Source organism: Scomber japonicus, chromosome 10 (genome assembly GCF_027409825.1).
Source record: "Scomber japonicus isolate fScoJap1 chromosome 10, fScoJap1.pri, whole genome shotgun sequence".
NCBI lineage: Eukaryota > Metazoa > Chordata > Actinopteri > Scombriformes > Scombridae > Scomber > Scomber japonicus.
This window is the reverse complement of record NC_070587.1, coordinates 36,724,227-36,746,262: the sequence shown is the minus strand read 5'-3', so window position 1 is coordinate 36,746,262 and position 22,036 is coordinate 36,724,227. Positions and strand designations below refer to the sequence as shown.

At 51.5% G+C, this 22,036-nt stretch overlaps 1 protein-coding gene across 1 annotated transcript; it reads left to right on the top strand.

The window, feature by feature from the left end:
* Nucleotides 1-1,714: 1,714 nt before the first annotated feature.
* Nucleotides 1,715-18,484, top strand: mtx1a (metaxin 1a). The gene is given in 9 exon segments (XM_053326825.1): nucleotides 1,715-1,798; nucleotides 8,082-8,151; nucleotides 9,912-9,991; nucleotides 13,753-13,845; nucleotides 14,620-14,802; nucleotides 15,820-15,896; nucleotides 16,646-16,730; nucleotides 16,732-16,804; nucleotides 18,067-18,484. Coding segments are annotated over 9 exon segments (978 nt in total). The 5' UTR covers nucleotides 1,715-1,723; the 3' UTR covers nucleotides 18,309-18,484.
* Nucleotides 18,485-22,036: the final 3,552 nt, after the last annotated feature.

The window sequence follows — 22,036 nt, the reverse complement described above, 5'->3', positions numbered from 1 at the left end:
TAGAAGGGAAAGAGGAAGTAGAAGGGAAAGAGGAAGTAGATGAAGAAGAGGAAGTACAGGAGGAAGAGGAGGAAGTAAAGACGTAGTGATATTTAGATGATGATGAAACGTTCATTCTGAGTTCAGGGAAGATGGGTCAAGGTGGGAGTATGACGTCCTCAGACAGTGGTCCTTGTGGCACTGCATGACGAACTTCATAAACTACAAAAAACAACCTTTTAAAAGTCAAGACACTGAGGCCTTATATTACCTGCTCAGGTATTGAAAGGAAAGACTTTAAGGAAGTCGTAAAACAAGCCGCGGAGGAACGCCTCGAGCTGGGATTCATCACACGGAAGGTAATGGACACAAGACATGTTATTAATACGATGCACTCCTATGCACCAAACTGCCCGTCTGAACAACTTGAGGTCATGGATAACCTTATTGCCGAGGGAAGTGAACCGACTCTGGAACAGCTACCTGAAGTTCCAAAATCCAAGAAGAGCAAAAAACCGAACAGTGATGAGGTGGAGGACTTTGACCAGAGATCATTAAGCATCCTTGAGAGAATTGAGAAGAGACAAGTCGAGTCCCTTAAGAAAAATGTCCCTGACTCACTGGAGGCTCTGTGGGGACGGATGGAAGACATGTCTGGCCAGGTGAGCATTCTCCAGGCTGAAGCCTCAACCCTGGGGAAAGCGAGCACGGAGCTCAGGGACAAGGTTAACGACATGGACGCCTATTGGAGACGGTGGAACCTTCGAGTAGCCGGGACACCTGAGAGGACCGGGGAGGATATAAAGAAAATCATCATTGATCTGTTTGGCCAAATCTCCCCTGACATCGCGGAGCAGCTGGCTCTTACGGTGGATATCGTGCACAGAGTGGGACCTCGCTCTGGATACGAGCGCTCCACCCGCCGCGTCTTAGCACGCTTTCTGGCACGATCACATCGGGACAACATCTGGAAGGATGCCAGAACATCGGAGCTTCTCAAAGCAAGAGGAATAAAGATCCTGGAGGATTTAACACAAGAAGCCAAGGAGTCCAGAAACCAGCTAAAGAATTTTGGATTGGCCAGTAAGCTTCCTCCTCTTCCTCCTCCACCTGCCCCTCTTCCTCCTGCTCCTCTTCCTCCTCTTCTTCCTCCTCCTCCTCCTCTTCTTCTTCCTCCCCCTCTTCCTCTTCCTCCCCCTCCTCCTCTTCCTGCTCCTCCTCTTCTTCCTCCTGCTCCTCTTCCTCTGCCTACTCCTCCTCCTTTTCTTCCTCCTCTACCACCTCCTCTTCCTCCCCCTCCTCCTCTTCTTCCTCCTGCTCCTCCTCTTCCTCCCCCTCTCCCCCCCTCCTCCTCTTCCTCCCCCTCCTCTTCCTCCTCTTCTTCCTCCTGCTCCTCTTCCCCCTCCTCCTCTTCCTCCTCCTCCTCTTCCTCCCCCTCTTCCTCCTCTACCACCTCCTCTTCCACCCCTCCTCTTCTTCCTCCTGCTCCTCTTCCTCTGCCTCCTCCTCCTCCTTTTCTTCCTCCTCTACCACCTCCTCTTCCTCCCCCTCCTCCTCTTCCTCCTCATCCTCTTCCTCCTCCACACACACAGCAACCTTTTTTAGGAGCCTTTACTTTCTGAACTTTTCTTCCCGCCTGATCGTCGCTGCAGTGACCGTTTCCGGCCGCACGGTGACGCTGCCGAACTGACGCAGCCCGTTATGTTGCTGCACTTCCGGTGTCAGAGGTCACCGCCGTTCAAAGATGGCGGAGGAGCTGTACTGCTGGGAAGGAGACTCCGGGCTTCCGTCCGTCAGCACCGACTGCTTGGTAGTCCTGGTGAGTCCGCCTCAGCCCGGCTCTGACCCGGATCCCCCCGGCTCTGACCCGGGTTAAACCGGCTCTAACCCGGGTTAAACCGGCTCTAACCCGGGTTAAAGCTGCCGCTAACCGCGGCTAGCTGCTAACCTAGGATGGTGACGGACGGTTCAGTTGCTAACCTAGGATGGTGACGGAGCGCTGCTTCAGCTGTCAGGATGAGGAGGCTACAGCAGCATTATTATAATTATTATAATAATAGTTATAGTTTATTTTATCAACTTTAAAATCAAACAGACGGAAGTAAAAGCAGCGTTTAAGTTTATAAATGTTAAGTTTATTAATATTTAAACACCAGCTGACTTCTTACTGTCAGAAAATGAATCAGTTTGTACTTTTTGTTTTTTACCAGCAGGAGGCAGCAGATTATTAATATAATATAATATATAGATTATTATACATCATTATACATGCTGGGTGTGTGTGTGTGTGTGTGTGTGTGTGTGTGTGTGTGTGTGTGTGTGTGTGTGTGTGTGTGTGTGTGTGTGTGTGTATCTATCTGGCTGGTCCATGAACAACATCTGAGTCTGCTATATTTATATATTTATATATTTATTAGGGCCGGGACTCGATTTAAAAAAATGAATCTAATTAATTAGAGGCTTTGTAATTAATTAATTGAAATTAATCGCATATGAATATTTGACCTGAGAACAGTGAGTGGATTTTTAGTATACCATTGAATAATGACTGAATACATAAACTTAACTACAGACCAGTGCAATTTTTGCCATTAAGTGTAGCCATAGCATATTTAGAGATATAGTACATGTCCTGTAGGTAGGTAGACAGAGTAAAGACAGATTGGTGAAATTCATTTTCATACATGGTTCCCATAAAAAGAAAGAAAGGGGGGGGGGGGGGGGGGGGATCAAAAAGCAAGAGAAAAGAAAAACATAGAAGACCATTACACATGTTACCTTAAAGCCACCCTGAGAACCACGTTCATTATTGTGTCATTAATTAATCTTAATTAATGCGTTATCGTCCCGGCCCTAATATATATATATATATATATATATATATATATATATATATATATATATATATATATATATATATATATTTATATATTTATATTTATATATTTATATTTATATATTAATGGACATATAGATGACAGTGAACACACCAGCTGTACTTTTTGTTTTTTACCAGCAGGAGGCAGCAGATTATTATACACACACGCTGGGGTGTTACTGTGTGTGAGTGTGTGTGTGTGTGTGTGTGTGTGTGTGTGTGTGTGTGTGTGTGTGTGTGTGTGTGTGTGTGTGTGTGTGTATACAGTTGTGGAAAAAAGTTTTCGGACACCCTCAAAAGTTTACACAATCTCAAATATTATCATAAATGTTCCCCAGCAGCCTTTCACACTGCTGAGGGGTAATCTTGTCCCATTCTTCTTCAATTACTGCTTTTAATTCTCCTAAAGTCTTCAGTTTATACTTTGAAACAGACCTTTTGGAGGGAGGGAGGGAAGGAAGGAAGGATGGGAGGGAGGAAGGGAGGAGGGAGAGTGGGAGGGAGAAAGAAGGGAGGAAGGAAGGGAGAAAGAAGGACGGACGGACGGAAGGGAAGAGGAAGGGAGGAAGGAAGGGAGAAAGAAGGAAGGATGGGAGGGAGGAAGGAAGGAAGGAAAGGAGGAGGAAGGAATGAAGGAAAGGAGGAAGGAAGAGGAAGGGAGGAAGGAAGGGAGAAAGAAGGAAGGACGGAAGGGAAGGAGGAAGGAAGGGAGGGAGGATGCTGCCTCCACCATGATACTGCCTCCACCATGATGCTGCCTCCACCATGATACTGCCTCCACCATGCTACTGCCTCCACCATGCTACTGCCTCCACCATGCTACTGCCTCCACCACGATGCCGCCTCCACCACGCTACTGCCTCCACCACGATGCCGCCTCCACCACGATGCCGCCTCCACCACGATGCCGCCTCCACCACGATGCCGCCTCCACCACGATGCCGCCTCCACCACGATGCAGCCTCCACCATGATACTGCCTCCACCATGCTACTGCCTCCACCATGCTACTGCCTCCACCATGCTGCTGCCTCCACCATGATGCTGCCTCCACCATGATGCTGCCTCCACCATGATGCTGCCTCCACCATGATACTGCCTCCACCATGATACTGCCTCCACCATGATACTGCCTCCACCATGATACTGCCTCCACCATGATACTGCCTCCACCATGATGCTGCCTCCACCATGATGCTGCCTCCACCATGCTACTGCCTCCACCATGCTACTGCCTCCACCATGCTACTGCCTCCACCATGATGCTGCCTCCACCATGATGCTGCCTCCACCATGATACTGCCTCCACCATGATACTGCCTCCACCATGATACTGCCTCCACCATGATGCTGCCTCCACCATGATACTGCCTCCACCATGATGCTGCCTCCACCATGATACTGCCTCCACCATGATGCTGCCTCCACCATGATACTGCCTCCACCATGATGCTGCCTCCACCATGATGCTGCCTCCACCACGATGCTGCCTCCACCACGATGCTGCCTCCACCATGACGCTGCCTCCACCATGACGCTGCCTCCACCATGACGCTGCCTCCACCATGATGCTGCCTCCACCATGATGCTGCCTCCACCACGATGCTGCCTCCACCATGATGCTGCCTCCACCATGACGCTGCCTCCACCATGACGCTGCCTCCACCATGATGCTGCCTCCACCATGATGCTGCCTCCACCATGATACTGCCTCCACCATGATGCTGCCTCCACCATGATGCTGCCTCCACCACGATGCTGCCTCCACCACGATGCTGCCTCCACCATGACGCTGCCTCCACCATGACGCTGCCTCCACCATGACGCTGCCTCCACCATGACGCTGCCTCCACCATGACGCTGCCTCCACCATGATGCTGCCTCCACCATGATGCTGCCTCCACCATGCTGGACAGTAGGTACTGTACATGCTGGAGATAATGCTTCGCCTGGCCTTCTGCGTACCCTCACATCTTCATCTTCAGGAGGAAGATAAAGCTGGAAACTGGACTCATCTGACCACAGAATCCTCTTCCAGTTCCTGGCTGTCCAGTTCTTGTGTGCTTGGGCCCAACGACGCCGGGCTAACCTCTGTCTCTCATTGATCAGGGGCTTCTTGACAGCCTTGTAGGACCTAAAGCCATGGTCTAAAAGTCGGCCACATAAGGGCCGTTTCCACCGCAGGAACTTCGGGGTAATTTTACGGGGCCGTGGCAGTTGGTTCGTGTCTCCACCGTAGGAACCGCCTCCAAAGGACAGGGTTCCTGAACTTTTACAGGGGCTAAGCGAGTCCCTGCCTCGGAGTAGGTACTCAGAACGGCCTCGAAAAGCTCTTGGGTGCTGACTGTAACTTCCTGTCACTCGGCTCTCTCAGTGGAGACACAGCGGTTGACGGGGCCGAGTGAGAGGAAGGTTCCTGTAAAGTTCCTGTCCCTCAAATAGTTCCAGGAACTTCTTCAGTGGAAACGGCCACATACAGTGCGGGTGGAACACTGGACACCAGTTTGGTTTGACCACTGCTGCTGAAGCTCCTGTGATGTCATTCAGTGGTTTTCCCTGCACATGCGGATCAGGATGCGGTCATTTCTTGCTGAAGAAACCCTTGGACGCCCAGATCTTGGTTTGTCTGTATTTCTGCAGAGTATATCCAACTGCTGAAGGACTGCATCTGGACTTCCTGGCTATCACAGCTGTGCTCTTCCTGCGTTAGGTTCCTTGTTGTAGCCATTTTTCTGTCTCTGATGAACTTTGAAATGTGCTGCCTTTTATATAGGCACGAAGCACGGTGACAAAAATTGTCTTTTAATAAAAAGCATGACCTTCATTAGTGGATCACTGGATCCAAAATGACCCAATATTCACAATATCTTATGTATTCTTATGGAAGCAATCAATTTTAAATTTGTAATGGATTGAAGACCTAAGAGTGATTCTTAATGCAATATTTCACAAATGCATGGGGTGTCCAAAAACTTTTTTCCACCACTGTGTGTGTGTGTGTGTGTGTGTCTCTGTGTGTCTGTGTGTGTGGCTGTGTGTCTCTGTGTGTCTGTGTGTGTGGCTGTGTGTCTCTGTGTGTCTGTGTGTGTGGCTGTGTATGTGTCTCTGTGTGTGTGTGTGTGGCTGTGTCTGTGTGTGTGTGTGTGTGTGTGTGTGTGTGTGTGTGTGTGTGTATGTGTCTCTGTGTGTGTCTCTGTGTGTATGTGTCTCTGTGTGTGTCTCTGTGTGTGTGTGTCTCTGTGTGTGTCTCTGTGTGTATGTGTCTCTGTGTGTGTCTCTGTGCGTATGTGTCTCTGTGTGTGTCTCTGTGTGTGTGTGTGTGTGTGTGTGTGTCTCTGTGTCTGTATGTGTGTGTCTCTGTGTTACTGTGTGTGTGTGTGTGTATGTGTCTCTGTGTGTGTCTGTGTGTGTGTGTGTGTGTGTCTGTATGTGTGTGTCTCTGTGTTACTGTGTGTGTGTGTGTGTGTGTGTGTGTGTGTGTGTGTTGGCCTCCTCGGTGGAACAAACGATGACATCACTGTTTCAGGTTTATGAGGAAATTCTTCTTCATGGTTTTTGGTCGTAAAAGTAAAACGAGACTTTTTCTTTCCAGCAGGTCTGAGTCATGTGACTTCCTGTCAGAGTCTGAGTCATGTGACTTCCTGTCTGAGTCTGAGGGAGGGAGAGAGGGAGGGAGGGAAGGAAGGGAGGGAGGGAGGAAGGAAGGAAGGAAGTAATGAAAGAGAGAAGGAAGGAGCAGTCAAAACAGACGGGGTCAATTCCAAGGAAGGATGGAAGGGAGGAAAAAGGAAAGAAAGAGAGAAGGAAGGAGGGAAGGAAGGGTGGAAGGAAGGAGGAAGGAATGAAAGGAGGGAGGGGGGAAGGAAGGGAGGAAGAAGGAAGGATGGAAAGAAGGAGGAAGGAATGAAAGGAGGGAGGAAGGATGGAAGGGAGGAAAAAGGAAGGAAAGGAGGTAGGGGGAAGGAAGGGAGGATGAAGGAATGACCTGAGGAAAGAAGGAAGGAAAGGAGGGAGGGGGAAGGAAAGAAGGAAGGATGGAAGGGCAGAAAAAGGAAGGAAAGGAGGGAGGGGGGAAGGAAGGAAGGAGCAGTCAGAACAGACGGCGTCAATTCTGAGGAAAGGGGTGGAAGGGAGGGGGAAGGAAGGAAAGGAGGGAGGGGGGAAGGAAGGGAGGGAGGGAGGAAAAAGGAAGGAATGGAGGGAAGGAAGGGTGGAAGAGGGAGGAATGATGGAAGGGAGGAAAAAGGAAGGAAGGAAAGGAGGGAGGAAGAAGGAAGGATGGAAGGGAGGAAAAAGGAAGGGAGGGCGGGAGAGAGGGAGGGAGGAAGGATGGAAGGGAGGGAGGAAAAAGGAAGGAAAGGAGGGAAGGGGAAGGAAGGATGGAAGTAGGCCTGCAACGGATCATCATTGGTCCGTGATCCGTTCGGACCATCTATTTCGGTTCGGCACACGCATGATACGCGGATTGATTTATGAAAAAAAAAAAAAAAAAAAAATGTGCGCATGTTCAGTCCACACACAGCTGTAACCATTCCTGCTAGTTCCAGGGACAGAGCTACTTAACACGCTCTGGGTAAAAGTCTGCAACAGTTCCCTTTTCAATAAGCAAACTATGGCTCGTTGTGATTTATTGTCCTCAGTGTACAACATGTAGAACAACATGTAGAACAGCATGTAGAACAACATGTAGAACAACATGTAGAACAACATGTAGAACAACATGTAGAACAGCATGTAGAACAACATGTAGAACAACATGTAGAACAACATGTAGAACAACATGTAGAACAGTGGGCATGGAAAATAAAAGTAGGCTAGACTTCGGTGACTACTGTAACGATAACTGCTGCCTCTAGTGCTACGTCTGTTTCCTTATACTCGCGCTGCCACACAAACCAGTCGCCTAGGTTAGCCTACCACACAGACGTAACACTCAAAAAAAGACAAAACATGTTTATTTGTCTTGTCTATTTTTTTTTGGCTGATCCGAAAAATGATCCGATCCGTGACTCTGATCCGAGGAACGATCCGAACCGTGAGTTTTTTGATCCGTTGCACCCCTAGATGGAAGGGAGGAAAAAGGAAGGGAGGACAGAGGAAAGAAGGAAGGGAGGAAGAAAAGGGGATGGAGGAAGGAAAGAAAGAGAGAAGGAAGGAACGACTTCTTCTCTGGTTATATTAATGCTCAATGTGTGTGTGTGTGTGTGTGTGTGTTCTCTCTGCAGGCCTACGCTCAGTTTGCTGGAGCTCCTCTCAAACTTCATAAGACATCGAACCCCTGGAGGAGTCCCAGTGGTGAGACACACACACACATACACACACACACACACACACACACACACACACACACTGAAAAAACTGTGGTTAGCTGTAGGAAGCAGTACGGTCGGTTGCTGTAGCCCTCACCCGTACGGTTGGCTGCTGTAGCCCTCACCCGTACGGTCGGCTGCTGTAGCCCTCACCCGTACGGTCGGCTGATGTAGCTCTCACCCGTACGGTCGGCTGATGTAGCCCTCACCCGTACGGTTGGCTGATGTAGCCCTCACCCGTACGGTTGGCTGATGTAGCCCTCACCCGTACGGTCGGCTGATGTAGCAATCACCCGTACGGTCGGCTGCTGTAGCCCTCACCCGTACGGTTGGCTGATGTAGCCCTCACCCGTACGGTCGGCTGATGTAGCAATCACCCGTACGGTCGGCTGCTGTAGCCCTCACCCGTACGGTTGGCTGATGTAGCCCTCACCCGTACGGTTGGCTGCTGTAGCCCTCACCCGTACGGTTGGCTGCTGTAGCCCTCACCCGTACGGTTGGCTGATGTAGCAATCACCCGTACGGTCGGCTGATGTAGCCCTCACCCGTACGGTTGGCTGATGTAGCCCTCACCCGTACGGTTGGCTGCTGTAGCCCTCACCCGTACGGTTGGCTGCTGTAGCCCTCACCCGTACGGTTGGCTGATGTAGCAATCACCCGTACGGTCGGCTGATGTAGCCCTCACCCGTACGGTCGGCTGATGTAGCCCTCACCCGTACGGTTGGCTGATGTAGCCCTCACCCGTACGGTTGGCTGATGTAGCCCTCACCCGTACGGTTGGCTGATGTAGCCCTCACCCGTACGGGCCCACCGCGGGGCGTGTTGGCCCACCGCGGGGCGTGTTGGCCCACCGCGGGGCGTGTTGGCCCACCGCGGGGCGTGTTGGCCCACCGCGGGGCGTGTTGGCCCACCGCGGGGCGTGTTGGGCCACCGCGGGGCGTGTTGGCCCACCGCGGGGCGTGTTGGCCCACCGCGGGGCGTGTTGGCCCACCGCAACCACCGCACGTCGCAGCAGTGAAAAAAATGAAGTGGACGTGGTTGAACTGCTTTGGTTCTGGCGGTATCACCGCATGCCGCTCTGACTCACCGCAGGAGAAATTCCCTAACCGCGACAGCCCTAGTCTTTACAGCGGCTGGCCCTCCCGGTGGTCCAAGGCGAACTGGTTCCACTGGTGTTATCAGGTGGGGGTAGTCCGATCCTATGAGTAGCAAAGGCTGGGCTTTAACAATGTGCTGTAATGGCAATCCCTTAAGGTTGCAGAGCACTGACAGGGTGAGTATGCTTGGCCAACCTGTAGTTCCTGCCTCACTGTGCGTAGGGTCATGGTCTCTGGGTGTTCCTTGAGCCCCAGCTGCTGTGCAGCCGCATGGAGGAGGATTGTGCGTTCTGATCCATCGTCCAGGATCACCAAGGCTTCCATACTTCTGTCTCCGTTCCTGAGTAAGACCTTACTGATTTTCAGAAGAACCTCGCGGGCTGCAGGTGGCCTGTCAACGTACAGTACTTCAGTGGTGGTGTTAAGGAGGACCGGACTTTCAGTCTCAGTTGGGTTCGGAGTTAGCTTCGAAATAAACTGGCCTTTTTAACACACACACACAGACACACACACACACAGACATACACACACAGACACACACACACACAGACATACACACACACACACACACACACACACACACACACACACACACACACACACACACACGATGAAGAGCAGTCATGTGATCAACGTTTCTGCTTCACAGGTTCATTTCCTGCTCTGAGGACCAATCAGAAAGAAACTCTGTCCAGACCCTCTGACATCATCATCCACCTGAGGAAACAGGTAAACCCTTCCCAGCATGCCCCAACGTTCTCCGTTTACCAGCTAGAACCAGCTGGAACCAGTTGGAACCAGCTGGAACCAGAGCAGCTGGAACCAGCTAGAACCAGCTGGAACCAGAGCAGCTGGAACCAGCTAGAACCAGCTGGAACCAGTTGGAACCAGCTGGAACCAGAGCAGCTGGAACCAGCTAGAACCAGCTGGAACCAGAGCAGCTAGAACCAGAGCAGCTAGAACCAGCTAGAACCAGAGCAGCTGGAACCAGAGCAGCTGGAACCAGCTAGAACCAGCTAGAACCAGAGCAGCTAGAACCAGCTGGAACCAGAGCAGCTAGAACCAGAGCAGCTAGAACCAGCTAGAACCAGAGCAGCTGGAACCAGAGCAGCTGGAACCAGCTAGAACCAGCTGGAACCAGAGCAGCTAGAACCAGAGCAGCTAGAACCAGCTGGAACCAGAGCAGCTAGAACCAGAGCAGCTAGAACCAGCTGGAACTAGAGCAGCTAGAACCAGCTAGAACCAGAGCAGCTAGAACCAGTGTGTTTGTGTTACTGTGTGTGTCTGTGTGTGTGTGTACCTGTGTGTGTGTGTGTGTGTGTGTGTGTGTGTGTGTGTGTGTGTGTGTGTGTAGCCGACTGGAAACTCTCATTAACAGGAAGTCAGAGTCACATTCCAGCAGAGCTGATAATTCTCATAAAGCTGCAGCTGTTCCTCACACACACACACACACACACAGAGTAACACACACACACACACAGACACACACACACACAGTAACACACACAGGTACACACAGAGAGACACACACAGTAGCACAGGTACACACAGTAACACACACACTCACAGTAACACACACATGATGATGATGAAGATGAGCTTCCTCTCTCACATCTGAAGTGTGTGACGGCCTCCAGCTGCTCTGACCCACATTAACACAGTAACACACAGACACACAGACACACAGACACACACACACACACACACACACACACACACACACACACACACAGGCCTCCAGCTGCTCTGACCCACATTCCCTCCGGCAGCAGTCATGCAGCAGCAGCAGCAGCCCGGCAGCTGGAAGCCATTACCCAGCATGCCGCGCTGCATGCAGCAAGCTGCGGTAGGTCGGTCAGGAGCCACAGAGGAAGTAACACACACACACACACACACACACACACACACACACACACACACACACACACACACACACACCACAGAGGAAGGAGAGCTGCTGAAGAAGCTGCTTCACTTGTTCCTCTCTCTCACTCTACTAAGTTACGTTAACCACAGTAACACACACACACACACACACAGTAACACACACACACACACACACACACACAGTAACACACACACAGTAACACACACAGTAACACACACACACACACACACACACACAGTAACACACACACACACACACACACACACACACACACACACACACACACACACAGTAACACACACACACACACACACACACAGTAACACACACACACAGTAACACACACACACACACACACAGTAACACACACACACAGTAACACATACACACACACACACACACAGGTACACGCACACACACACACGCACGCACACACACACACACACACACTAGCTCCGAGGCAACTATTAATCTTCTCCATACTTACTCCTTTCCTCCCTCCCTCCTTACTCCTTTCCTCCCTCCCTCCTTACTCCTTTCCTCCCTCCCTCCTTACTCCTTTCCTCCCTCCCTCCTTACTCCTTTCCTCCCTCCTTACTCCTTTCCTCCCTCCTTCCTTACTCCTTTCCTCCCTCCCTCCTTACTCCTTTCCTCCCTCCTTCCTTACTCCTTTCCTCCCTCCCTCCTTACTCCTTTCCTCCCTCCCTCCTTACTCCTTTCCTCCCTCCCTCCTTACTCCTTTCCTCCCTCCCTCCTTACTCCTTTCCTCCCTCCCTCCTTACTCCTTTCCTCCCTCCTTCCTTACTCCTTTCCTCCCTCCCTCCTTACTCCTTTCCTCCCTCCTTCCTTACTCCTTTCCTCCCTCCCTCCTTACTCCTTTACTCCCTCCCTCCTTACTCCTTTCCTCCCTCCTTCCTTACTCCTTTCCTCCCTCCCTCCTTACTCCTTTACTCCCTCCCTCCTTACTCCTTCCTTACTCCTTTCCTCCCTCCCTCCTTACTCCTTTCCTCCCTCCTTCCTTACTCCTTTCCTCCCTCCCTCCTTACTCCTTTCCTCCCTCCCTCCTTACTCCTTTCCTCCCTCCCTCCTTACTCCTTTCCTCCTCCTTCCTTACTCCTTTCCTCCCTCCTTCCTTACTCCTTTCCTCCCTCCCTCCTTACTCATTTCCTCCCTCCTTCCTTACTCCTTTCCTCCCTCCTTCCTTACTCCTTTCCTCCCTCCCTCCTTACTCATTTCCTCCTTTCCTCCCTCCCTCCTTACTCCTTTCCTCCCTCCCTCCTTTCCTCCTTTCCTCCCTCCCTCCTTACTCCTTTCCTCCCTCCCTCCTTACTCCTTTCCTCCCTCCTTCCTTACTCCTTTACTCCCTCCCTCCTTACTCCTTTCCTCCCTCCCTCCTTACTCCTTTCCTCCCTCCCTCCTTACTCCTTTCCTCCCTCCCTCCTTACTCCTTTCCTCCCTCCTTCCTTACTCCTTTCCTCCCTCCCTCCTTACTCCTTTCCTCCCTACCTCCTTACTCCTTTCCTCCCTCCCTCCTTACTCCTTTCCTCCCTCCCTACTTACTCCTTTCCTCCCTCCCTCCTTACTCCTTTCCTCCCTCCCTCCTTACTCCTTTCCTCCCTACCTCCTTACTCCTTTCCTCCCTCCCTCCTTACTCCTTTCCTCCCTCCCTCCTTACTCCTTTCCTCCCTCCCTCCTTACTCCTTTCCTCCCTCCTTCCTTACTCCTTTCCTCCCTACCTCCTTACTCCTTTCCTCCCTCCCTCCTTACTCCTTTCCTCCCTCCTTCCTTACTCCTTTCCTCCCTCCCTCCTTACTCCTTTCCTCCCTCCTTCCTTACTCCCTTCCTCCCTCCCTCCTTACACCTTTCCTCCCTCCCTCCTTACTCCTTTCCTCCCTCCCTCCTTACTCCTTTCCTCCCTCCCTCCTTACTCCTTTCCTCCCTCCTTCCTTACTCCTTTCCTCCCTCCCTCCTTACTCCTTTCCTCCCTCCTTCCTTACTCCTTTCCTCCCTCCCTCCTTACTCCTTTCCTCCCTCCTTCCTTACTCCTTTCCTCCCTCCCTCCTTACACCTTTCCTCCCTCCCTCCTTACTCCTTTCCTCCCTCCCTCCTTACTCCTTTCCTCCCTCCCTCCTTACTCCTTTCCTCCCTCCTTCCTTACTCCTTTCCTCCCTCCTTCCTTACTCCTTTCCTCTCTCCCTCCTTACTCCTTTCCTCCCTCCCTCCTTACTCCTTTCCTCCCTCCTTCCTTACTCCTTTCCTCCCTCCTTCCTTACTCCTTTCCTCCCTCCCTCCTTACTCCTTTCCTCCCTCCCTCCTTACTCCTTTACTCCCTCCTTCCTTACTCCTTTCCTCCCTCCTTCCTTACTCCTTTCCTCCCTCCCTCCTTACTCCTTTCCTCCCTCCCTCCTTACTCCTTTCCTCCCTCCTTCCTTACTCCTTTCCTCCCTCCTTCCTTACGCCTTTCCTCCCTCCCTCCTTACTCCTTTCCTCCCTCCCTCCTTACTCCTTTCCTCCCTCCCTCCTTACTCCTTTCCTCCCTCCCTCCCTCCTCCCTCCTTCCTGAGTCTCTGAGGTTGTGATGTTTGTGATGTTTGTGTTTCAGAAGTATAATGCAGACTACGACCTGTCGGCTAAGGAAGGCGCCGACAGTCTGGCCTTCATCTCTCTGCTGGAGGAGAAGCTGACGCCGGCGCTGGTGAGCTTCCTTCCCTCCTTCCTCCCTCCTTTCCTCCCTCCCTTCCTTCTTTCCTTTCCTTTACTCCCTTCCTTCCTTCCTCCCTCCTTTCCTCCCTTCCTTCCTGCCTTCCTCCGTCCCCCTTTCTTCCTTCAGTCGTTCCTTGCTCTCTCTCGTCTCCTTCCTCCATGCCTTCCTTCCTTTACTCCCTTCCTTTACTCCCTTCCTCCCTCCTTTACTCCCTTCCTTCCTCCCTCCTTTCCACCTCTTTCTCACCTCCTTCTCCAGCTCCTCTCCCGCCTCCAGGCTCTCGTCTCCTTCCTTCCTTCTTTCCTCCCTTCCTTCCTTTACTCCCTTCCTTCCTTCTTTCCTTTACTCCCCTTCCCTTTACTCCCTTCCTCCCTCTTTTCCTCCCTTCCTTCCTCCCTCCTTTCCACCTCTTTCTCACCTCCTTCTCCAGCTCCTCTCCCGCCTCCAGGCTCTCGTCTCCTTCCTTCCTTCTTTCCTCCCTTCCTTGCTTTACTCCCTTCCTTCCTTCTTTCCTTTACTCCCCTTTCCTTTACTCCCTTCCTCCCTCTTTTCCTCCCTTCCTTCCTCCCTCCTTTCCACCTCTTTCTCAGCTCCTTCTCCAGCTCCTCTCCCGCCATTTAATATGCTCTTTAATTAAGATAGCCGAGCCGGCCTTCCTCCCTGCCTTCTATCCTTTTTCCTCCCTTCCATCCTCCCTCCCTCCCTCCCTCCTTCCTTCCCTTCTCCCCGAGCCGGCCTGATGGAGCCGTGTGTTCCGTGTTTCAGATCTACATGTACTGGGTGGAACCGAAGAACTACGTGGACGTGACTCGCCGCTGGTACGCCGAGCACATGCCCTTCCCCTTCAACTTCTTCCTGCCCGGACGCATGCAGCGCACACAGCTGGACAAGCTGAGGCTGCTGAGAGGAGACGAGAGCCTGGAGGCCGGAGAGGAGCTGGAGAAGGAGGTGAGGAAGGAGGGAGGAAGGAGGGAGGAAGGAGGGAGGGAGGGGAGGAGGGAAGGAAGGAGGGAAGGAGTAAAGGAAAAAAGGAAGGGAGGAGACGAGAGCCTGGAGGCCGGAGAGGAGCTGGAGAAGGAGGTGAGGAAGGAGGGAGGAAGGAGGGAGGGAGGGAGGGAGGAGGGAGGAGGGAGGAAGGAGGAAGGAGGGAAGGAATAAAGGAAAAAAGGAAGGAAGGAGACGAGAGCCTGGAGGCGGGAGAGGAGCTGGAGAAGGAGGTGAGAAAGAGGTGGAAGGGAGGGAGGGAGGGAGGAAGGAGGGAGGAAGGAAGGGAGTAGAGGAAAGAAGGCAGGGAGGGAGTAAAGGAAAGAAGGAAGGAAGGAGACGAGAGCCTGGAGGCGGGGAGAGGACCTGGAGAAGGAGGTGAGGGAGGAAGGAAAGGAAGGAGGGAAGGAAGGGAGTAAAGGAAAGAAGGAAGGAAGGAGACGAGAGCCTGGAGGCGGGAGAGGAGCTGGAGAAGGAGGTGAGGAAGAGGTGGGAGGAAGGAGGGAGGAAGGAAGGGAGGAAAGGAAAGGAAAGAAGGCAGGGAGGGAGTAAAGGAAAGAAGGAAGGAAGGAGACGAGAGCCTGGAGGCGGGGAGAGGAGCTGGAGAAGGAGGTGAGGAAGAGGTGGAAAGGAGGGAGGAAGGAAAGGAGGGAGGGAGGAAGGAGGGAAGGAAGGGAGTAAAGGAAAGATGGAAGGAAGGGAGTAAAGGAAAGAAAGCAAGGAGGAAGGAGGGAAGGAAGGGAGTAAAGGAAAGAAGGAAGGGAGGCAAGGAGGGAGGAAGGAGGGAAGGAAGGAAGACAGGCACACACATACAAAGTGATTATATCTAATCAGTGTGTGTATCTGTGTGTGTGTGTGTGTGTGTGTGTGTGTGTGTGTGTGTGTGTGTGTGTGTGTGTGTGTTTGTGTGTGTGTGTGTGTGTGTGTATCTGTGTGTGTGGTGTGTGTGTGTGTGTGTGTGTGTGTGTGTGTGTGTTCCAGTTGTTCCGTGATGCAGCAGAGTGTATGAACCTTCTCTCCCAAAGACTCGGCTCACAGAAGTTCTTCTTCGGAGACTCGTGAGTCCTACCTCCTACCTCCTACCTCCTACCCCCTACCTCCTACCCCCTACCTCCTACCCCCTAACCCCTACCTCCTAACCCCTTACCTCTTACCTCCTAACCCCTACCTCCTAACCCCTACCTCCTACCCCTTACCTCCTACCCCTTACCTCCTACCCCCCTACCCCTTACCCTCCTACCCCCTACCCCCTACCCCCTACCTCCTTAACCCCTACCCCCTACCTCCTAATTCCTAACCCCTAACCCCCTAACCCCTAACCCCTACCTCCTAACCCCTTACCTCTTACCTCCTAACCCCTACCTCCTACCCCTTACCTCCTACCCCCTACCCCTTACCTCCTACCCCCTACCCCCTACCTCCTTAACCCCTACCCCCTACCTCCTAATTCCTAACCCCTAACCCCTAACCCCTACCCCCCTACCCCCCTAACCCCTTAACCCCTAACCCTTAACCCCTAACCCTCCTAACCCCCTAACCCCTAACCCTTAACCCCTACCCCTCCTAACCCCCTAACCCTTAACCCCTACCCCCTAACCCCTTAACCCCTAACCCTCCTAGCCCCCTAACCCTAACCCCCTAAGCCCTAACCCCTAACCCCCAACCTGACCTTTGACCCCTGTGTCAGGCCTTCATCTCTGGACGCCTAACCCTTAACGCTCCTAACCCCTAACCCCCTAACCGTTAACCCCTACCCCCTAACCCCTACCCCCTTTTACATGAACCTGACCTTTGACCCCTGTGTCAGGCCTTCATCTCTGGACGCCTACGTGTTCGGTCACCTGGCTCCGATCCTGAAGTCCAGACTCCCCAACGCCAAGCTGCAGCAGCACCCTGAAGACCCTCGACAACCTGACCACCTTCTGCTCCAACATCCTGCTGCTGTACTTCCCCAGAGATGGCCCAGGTTAGTCCAGACCCTAACCCTAACCCAGACCTTAACCCAGACCCCAACCTTAACCCAGCAGCTTGTAACAGCAGCCGGAGGAGTACGGGGAGGGGTTGGACTTCACGCTGCAGCTGCACACGACCCTAACCCAGACCCTAACCCAGACCCAGCAGATCCTAACCCAGACCCAGGGAAGGAGGGAGGAAGGGAGGAAGGGAGGAAGGGAGGGAGGGAAGGAGGGGAAGGAGGGAGGGAGGAAGGGAAGGAGGGAGGAAGGAAGAAAGAAAGAAGAAAGGAGGGAGGAAGGAAGGAAGAAAGAAAGAGAGAAGGAGGGAAGGAAAGGAGGGAGGGAGGGAGGGAGGGAGGAAGGAAGAAGGGAGGAAGGTTGCTGCTGTACTTCCCCAGAGACAGCCCAGGTGAGGAAGGATGGAAGGGAGGAAGGAAAGGAAAGGAGGGAGGGAGGAAGGAAGAAGGGAGGAAGGTTGCTGCTGTACTTCCCCAGAGACGGCCCAGGTGAGGAAGGATGGAAGGGAAGAAGGAAAGGAGGAAGGAGGGAGGGAGGAAGGGAGGGAGGAAGGAAGAAGGGAGGAAGGTTGCTGCTGTACTTCCCCAGAGACGGCCCAGGTGAGGAAGGATGGAAGGGAGGAAGGAAAGGAGGGAGGGAAGGAGGGAGGGAGGAAGGTTGCTGCTGTACTTCCCCAGAGATGGCCCAGGTGAGGAAGGATGGAAGGGAGGAAGGAAAGGAGGGAGGGAGGGAGAGAGGAAGCCTCCTTCAGCCATCATACAGCCTGCAGAGCTACCTGCTTGTAACAGCAGCTGGAGTACGGGAGGGGTTGGACTTCACTCTGCAGCTCCAGACGTCACATTAAACTTTTTCATACCGTGGTATACCTTGAGACTGCTAACCGGCCCATGCCTAGGAAGGAAGGAAGGAAGGATGGAAGGGAGGAAGGAAGGATGGAAGGGAGGGAGGAAGGAAGGATGGAATGATGGAAGGGAGGAAGAAGGAAGGAAAGGAGGGAGGAAAGGAGGGAGGGAGGAGGGAGGGAGGAAGTATGGAAGGGAGGAAAGAAGGAAGGAAGTAAATGAGGGAGGAAGGATGGAAGGGAGGTTATCTAGAAGATAGTCGGGAAGGAAGGAAAGGACGGAAGGAGGGAAGAAAGGAGGGAGGGAGGAAAGAAGGAAGGAAATGAGGGAGGAAGGAAGGGAGGTTTTCAAGAAGATAGTCGTCTCTGTAAGTGTCGTGTCACTTCCTGTCTGACCTCACTTCCTGTCCTCAGAGAGCTCCGGTCCGAAGACGTCCTCCCAGCCTGAAGGCGGAGACTTCGACCACGTCCCCAACAAGCGCAGGAAGCAGTTCCTGTCGGTGCTGGTGGCTCTGGGCGCCATGCTGAGCTACGCCCTGCTGACCGGCATGGTGTCCATCCAGCACGCCCACCGGGAGGCGCTGGAGGAGCCGCCGGACCTGCGGACCCTCCGAGCCCACGACCACGAGGAGGAGGAGGAGGAGGAGGACGGCTGAGGTCCCTGAACGCCTCACCGACCGTGAGAACCTGAAGGACTTAATGACGTGCTCGGCGTCTCCGGACAGAAACACTCTCAAAAGCTTTTCTTTAACTTTTGTTCATTTTTTTAAACTTAAACATGGTTTGATTGTTTGTATGTATGTATCACCATGGCAACGACAAATAATAAATCTATAAAGAAACAATCAGCAGACTTTTCATTTTTAACTACATCTGCAGCTCTGCACCAACATCTGCACACATCTACACACATCTGCAGCTCTGCACCAACATCTACAGCTCTGCACCAACATCTGCAAACATCTGCAGCTCTGCACCAACATCTGCACCAACATCTGCAGCTCTGCACCAACATCTGCACCAACATCTGCAGCTCTGCACCAACATCTGCAGCTCTGCACCAACATCTGCAAACATCTGCAGCTCTGCACCAACATCTGCAGCTCTGCACCAACATCTGCAAACATCTGCAGCTCTGCACCAACATCTGCAAACATCTGCACACATCTGCAGCTCTGCACCAACATCTGCAAACATCTGCAGCTCTGCACCAACATCTGCAAACATCTGCACACATCTGCAGCTCTGCACCAACATCTGCAAACATCTGCAGCTCTGCACCAACATCTGCACCAACATCTGCAGCTCTGCACCAACATCTGCACCAACATCTGCAGCTCTGCACCAACATCTGCAGCTCTGCACCAACATCTGCAGCTCTGCACCAACATCTGCAGCTCTGCACCAACATCTGCACCAACATCTGCAGCTCTGCACCAACATCTGCACCAACATCTGCAGCTCTGCACCAACATCTGCAGCTCTGCACCAACATCTGCAAACATCTGCAGCTCTGCACCAACATCTGCAAACATCTGCACACATCTGCAGCTCTGCACCAACATCTGCAAACATCTGCAGCTCTGCACCAACATCTGCAAACATCTGCACACATCTGCAGCTCTGCACCAACATCTGCAAACATCTGCAGCTCTGCACCAACATCTGCACCAACATCTGCAGCTCTGCACCAACATCTGCACCAACATCTGCAGCTCTGCACCAACATCTGCAGCTCTGCACCAACATCTGCACCAACATCTGCAGCTCTGCACCAACATCTGCACCAACATCTGCAGCTCTGCACCAACATCTGCAAACATCTGCAGCTCTGCACCAACATCTGCACCAACATCTGCAGCTCTGCACCAACATCTGCACCAACATCTGCAGCTCTGCACCAACATCTGCAGCTCTGCACCAACATCTGCACCAACATCTGCAGCTCTGCACCAACATCTGCACCAACATCTGCAGCTCTGCACCAACATCTGCAAACATCTGCAGCGTGTGTAAAGTGGTGACGTGTTTGAGTCTCGTCCACATGTTCACGGAAACTCCCAAAAAGCTCCTCGGCAGACTCCACCCGTCCTGACCGAGCTGCTCATGACATCATCACACAGGAATCCTGCTCTCTGTGTGTGTGTGTGTGTGTGTGTGTGTGTATTGGGGGGGGGTGAGGTAATGCTCAGAGTGTTTCAGGATGGGATCAACATGTTTGTGAGTCAGTGGAACAAAGGAGGAGGAGGCCTGCAGTGTTTCTCCCTGCAGGCTTGCGTTGCCATGGAAACCTGCGTTTAACAGCAGGTGGGGGGGCGAGGGGTCGGAGGGGGGGCGGCGCAGGGGGAGGGGTGAGGGGGGGGGGTTGACTTAGTTTTCTGCTCTTATGAAACAGAGTTAAATCAGTTTCAGCTTCACACACAGAGTAACACACACACACACACAGAGTAATGCACACACACACAGAGTAACACACACACAGAGTAATGCACACACAGTAACTCACACACAGTAACACACACACACACACACACACACACAGTGTAACACACACAACCACACACACAAACACACAGAGAGTAACACACACACAAACACACACACAGTGTAACACACACAACCACACACACAAACACACAGAGAGTAACACACACACAGAGAGTGACACACACAACCACACACACACACACGCACACACACACAGTGTAACACACACACACACACACACAACCAAACTGGGAAACACTTTTTAGGGCTGATGATGATGTCATTAATGGTACTGGTGATGATGTCATTAATGGTACTGATGATGATGTCATTAATGGTACTGGTTATGATGTCATTAATGGTACTGGTGATGATGTCATTAATGGTACTAATGATGATGTCATTAATGGTATTAATGATGATGTCATTAATGTTACTAATGATGATGTCATTAATGGTACTAATGATGATGTCATTAATGGTACTGGTGATGATGTCATTAATGGTACTAATGATGATGTCATTAATGGTACTAATGATGATGTCATTAATGTTACTGATGATGTCATTAATGGTACTGATGATGATGTCATTAATGGTACTAATGATGATGTCATTAATGGTACTAATGATGATGTCATTAATGTTACTGATGATGTCATTAATGGTACTGGTGATGATGTCATTAATGGTACTACTGATGATGTCATTAATGGTACTGGTGATGATGTCATTAATGGTACTGGTGATGATGTCATTAATGGTACTGGTGATGATGTCATTAATGGTACTGATGATGATGTCATTAATGGTACTGATGATGATGTCATTAATGTTACTGGTGATGATGTCATTAATGTTACTGGTGATGATGTCATTAATGGTACTACTGATGATGTCATTAATGGTACTGGTGATGATGTCATTAATGGTACTAATGATGATGTCATTAATGGTACTAATGATGATGTCATTAATGTTACTAATGATGATGTCATTAATGTTACTGATGATGTCATTAATGGTACTGGTGATGATGTCATTAATGGTACTACTGATGATGTCATTAATGGTACTGGTGATGATGTCATTAATGGTACTGGTGATGATGTCATTAATGGTACTGGTGATGATGTCATTAATGGTACTGATGATGATGTCATTAATGGTACTGATGATGATGTCATTAATGTTACTGGTGATGATGTCATTAATGTTACTGGTGATGATGTCATTAATGGTACTAATGATGATGTCATTAATGGTACTCATGATGATGTCATGCTGCTGTTACACTTCACATGATAGAGCCTGTGGACCGGGCCTGACCTCTGACCTTTGACCTTTGACCTGCTGCTGCATCGTTCAGGATCTTTGAGGTTTGTTTTAAACTATCTTTAAATGTTTTAATTCTGACTCAAATATTCATTTTTATTATGAATTAATTTTCTTCTTTCTTTATTTCACAATGTTTTTACTGTGATTTTCTTCTTTTTCACTTTTTAACACTTTTTAGAAACTTTAGAAACTTTAGTTCATGGAAAAACTCGTCCCCGCGGGTTCCTTCAGTCGCGCGCTCTCAGTCACTCTGCGCGCACGAGCAGCGCGCGCCTGCAGCAGTTTGCAAAAGTTTCCAGCTGTTGGTCTCCGGTGCTGCCCCGTGTCTCTGGTGGTCCTCCGTCTCTCCGTTGCTCCTCAGCGTGTCTCTGGTGGTCCTCCGTGTCTCCGGTGCTCCTCCTGTCTCCGGTGGTCCTCCGTGTCTCCGGTCAGCTGCTGCCTCCTCAGGACTGAAGTTCTCCACCGGCCCGTCTCTGCTCTCTCCCTGCCGGTTCCCCCGGTGCTTCTCCCCGGTAGAGACGCCTCTCCCTGTCGGTTCTCCCTGCCGTTTCTCCCGGTC